General features: G+C 59.4%; 1 protein-coding gene across 1 annotated transcript; it reads left to right on the top strand.

The window, feature by feature from the left end:
• Positions 1–971: 971 nt before the first annotated feature.
• Positions 972–3,239, top strand: LOC104162807 (inositol polyphosphate 5-phosphatase OCRL-1-like). The gene is made up of 5 exons (XM_009701626.1): positions 972–1,073; positions 1,297–1,381; positions 1,917–2,044; positions 2,886–2,997; positions 3,115–3,239. The coding sequence occupies exons 1-5, from the start codon at positions 972–974 to the stop codon at positions 3,237–3,239; spliced, it is 552 nt and encodes a 183-aa protein (XP_009699928.1).
• The last annotated feature ends 410 nt before the right edge of the window (positions 3,240–3,649 follow it).

Raw genomic sequence — 3,649 nt, 5'->3', positions numbered from 1 at the left:
GCCAACCTGAGGTGCCTCTGGGTGCACCGGGCGAAGCCAAACCGAGGCCTAGCTGGCTGTGAGTGATTGGGTGTGCTGCAGAGGGACAGCCGTCGCAGTTGGCACGTAAGCAGACAGCTGACATGAAGCGCTTTGCGTTTGGTTTGTGGTGCTCCTCTCTGCTGGTGTCCTTGGGCTGTGTTCTGCTTGTGCTGCGCTCTTGTGGGTGCTGCTGCTGAACGTGCTTCAGGAGAGCTGTGCGTGGCTTCCTCCTTGGGAGCACGCTGGAACGTGAGCGATCGTAAAGTGAGAGTAAAATCGAGCAAAAACCATTGATCCCATTAAAGATTGGTGTGATGGAGATTTCTGAGCAGTTGAGCTCATCAGCTGCTTTGCATGAGTAAGCAGGAAAACGTGACAATGGTGTCAGGGTAGTCTGTGCTCAGCAGACACCTCTCCTTTGGAAAATCGGGAAAGAAACGGTAGAAAACGGGAGTGTTTCAGAGCCCGGACATGGTTGGAGCATGCAGGAGTCCGGAAAGGCACGTCCTTGCCCCTGCATCCAGAGGAGATCCACTGGATCTAACCTAAAACCTGGAATCTAATGCAGCAGAAGGACTCGTGCTCCAGCCCTACGGTGTCGGCCACAGGGAGGGAGGTGGGAGTTGGGGTTTGGACAGGATCTTGGCCAGCAAGAGACCCCCTCGTGGGCGCTGGTGTGGCCGGGGGGAGCTCCCCTGAGGCGTGGCTGAGACTGTCGTCTGCAGGTTCGTGGTGGTCCAGGCAGGTTGTTCTGTGGGGCGGCGGGGGGGAGTGGAGCTGGGGCCTCGGGAGCGATGGCTCTGGGCTGTAAAAGCAAGTAAGGGCCAGATGGGTCCTGGGTCCTGCTTCTTTCCCTCTCCAGGCTTTCTTTCCCGAGGCCCTTCCAGGGGGACTGAGGTTTCCCTGAAAGCTTGTGTGCTCTTTGCCACCAGGAGAAAGCCGTTCTGCAGATGGGCTCCCTGGACAGTGACGATGCAAGCGAGATGCCGCTGCAGGTGCCGAAGGAGATCTGGCTCTTGGTGGACCACTTGTTCAAGCATGCCTGCCACCAGGTGAGGGAGAGGGCCTCTGCCGTGCCGGGACACTCTGGAGAGCTCGGTACTTGATTGATCACTAGCACCTGGAGATCAGCTCCAGTTTGGTATTTATAGGGCAGGGCTTTTCCCCTGTGCTTGAGGCACTGGCTGGGGGTACCAGCTTTCACCCCGCTGTCAATATGTGTGTCGGCCTTTGTGAGGAAGGTGACTTTGTCCACCCCTGTGCTGTTTTTGGCAGGAGGACCTGTTCCAGACTCCAGGCATGCAAGAAGAGTTGGAGCAGATCATTGACTGCCTGGACACCAGTATCCCTGAGACAATCCGTATCCTTGCTGCGCCTGACTTTCCCAGGAGCCTGCTGGATCCCAGCTCTGCTGGGAGAGCTCACTCTCAGGAGAGTTTGTCTGCAACCTTTAGCTGGCAGAGTCCCTACTGGGGGGGTGGCTCCCCTCTGTCCCCCCAGAGATAACCTCACTTGAAGCTGGACATGTGCTGGCTAAAGCAGGGGCAGAGCTCTGGAAGCCTCTGCAAGGCTGTGCCAAGCACAAGAGCTGATGAGGGTGGACACTGGGAAGCACGATCTGGAGAAGGGACTAATGGAGCAGAGGACTTCTGTGGGGCTAGAGGGTGGGCAAATGCAGTGCAGGGTGGATGGAACAGCACTTTCCGTGGATGGGGGACTGCAGAGGAGGAGGAGGGCAGCTTTGGTATCGGGGAGCGGTTAGGCAGGCAGAGAACTTGCAAGACCCGCAAGGAGGAAGCGGCGACTAAGCAGCTGGGACGGAGGAGAGGCAGGGAGCAGGCTGGGAGGGAGGTGGTCCATCTGCTCGGCATGCCCCTTGATTCCCAGCGCTCCAGCGGGCATTAACCACTCTGTGGCTGAAGCACTCCTCATCTTCCTGGAGGCTCTGCCAGAGCCAGTGATCTGCTACGAGCTGTACCAGCGCTGCCTGGACTGGTCGCACAACAGCCGGCTGTGCCGACAGGTGCGGTGCTGCCTCTGTCTCCGTCCGCTTCCTGCGGGCTCGGGGCAGCTCTCCCTGCTGCAGTGAGCTCTGCCTTGGTCCTGGGGCTCGCTGCGTCCCGGTCCCTTCCCGTGGGCTGGCGAGGGGCGTTGGGAGCAGGCACTTGGAGGTTCTTTGCAGTGGGCAGGATGACTTTGGATGCTCTAGCACTACTTTCCTGCCCCAAGGTCAGCACCGCAGTGTTTCCCAGCAGTCCTGGTGCTTCCAAAGAGACCCCAAGGCTGCCCTGTGTCACCCTGCGCACACGGGGAGCAGCAGCCCCGGGGAGCGGAAGAGCTTCCGCTGGTCTCAGGGCTTCAGCAACTGCTCAGAGCTGCAGTTCCTGCGCCTCCCTTCAGGACCGTGACTGAGTGCCTCAAAAATAGCTGGTGGGGCAGCAGGCAAAGCCAAGCATGGCCTTGGGCAGAGGAAGAAGTTTTGGGGCACGTTTTCAGTACTGGTATCAGGAAACCTCTTGTTCTGGTCCTCGGGCTGCTGCTGTGCAGCAGGGGGGTGAGAGCTGGGATGTGACTGGAAACGAGGAGGAAGCAGCCCCGCGGCAGTGGTAGTTTTTGCCTGGTGACGCAGTTATCCGAGAGGCAGCATTACCAGGAGTCAAAGCCTATGAGTGCCATCAGCTCTGGGCTACAGCTGGTGGCTTGTTGCTTGCTTTCTGGGCCTGTGGCTCACGCCAGCGGTCACGCAGACGGCCTTAAGGCAGTGGAAGGGAGAAGGCTGCCTGTCTGGGGTCCGGAGTGCCCCGGCGTGCCCAGGCTGCAGCAATGTGAGCTGGGAGAGCTTCCAGTCTCTGTTTCCTTTGCAGGTGATTTTTCAGCTGCCTCGTAGCCATCGCAGCGTGTTTCGGTACCTGATGTCGTTCCTCCGAGAGCTGCTCAGATACTCAGAAGACAACAACGTCAGCGTCGCCATGATCGGTAAGCGTGTTGTTTTTCTGCTCCGCTCCTGCTGCCCTCGCTGGAACGGTGACCCCTTCCTGGCACCTTTCGAGGTCTCCGTTCCTGACCAATAACTAGTTCTGCCTACCCCTGCAGCCGCCTTGTTCTCCAGCCTCCTCCTGCGCCCTCCGCCCAATCTGATGGCAAAGCAGACTCAGCAGGACCGCCAGCGTGCCATCAACTTCCTCTACAGCTTCCTGCTCGCCGGGGATGAGGAGTGACTCCTGTCCGTGTGCCAAAGCTGAGGCTCGTGCCGCCAGCCTTGCGCTGAGGCCGGGCCTCTGACAGCTCCAGAAGGGTAAAAGGCTCTAAGCTACTCCAAGTGCCGTGTTTACAGGTGGAAGGGACACGTTCCCCTCTCCTTCCCGTCGCTGTACCCTACGCTGCAGAGGACCTGCACGCTCATTGCACTGCCATCCACGACAGGAGCCTCCTGCTTTCTCCCTGGGAGCTGGGTGGATCTGTTGATACCCAAGCACCGTGCCAGCGACCCGATCATCTCACGGCAGTGTCACCAGTTCCCCGAGTCACGCTTCTCTCTCCTTTTCACCCCCATCTCCCTGGAGCCATGGCAGGGAAGGGTGGAGACTGCCGGTGCTCTTGGAGGGCCGTGGCACGGCTGGCTGGGGCT

Source organism: Cariama cristata, unplaced genomic scaffold (assembly GCF_000690535.1).
Source record: "Cariama cristata isolate BGI_N322 unplaced genomic scaffold, ASM69053v1 scaffold14476, whole genome shotgun sequence".
NCBI classification, from domain to species: domain Eukaryota; kingdom Metazoa; phylum Chordata; class Aves; order Cariamiformes; family Cariamidae; genus Cariama; species Cariama cristata.
Note: the sequence above shows the minus strand (reverse complement) of the source record. Positions and strands in the feature narration are given on the sequence as shown.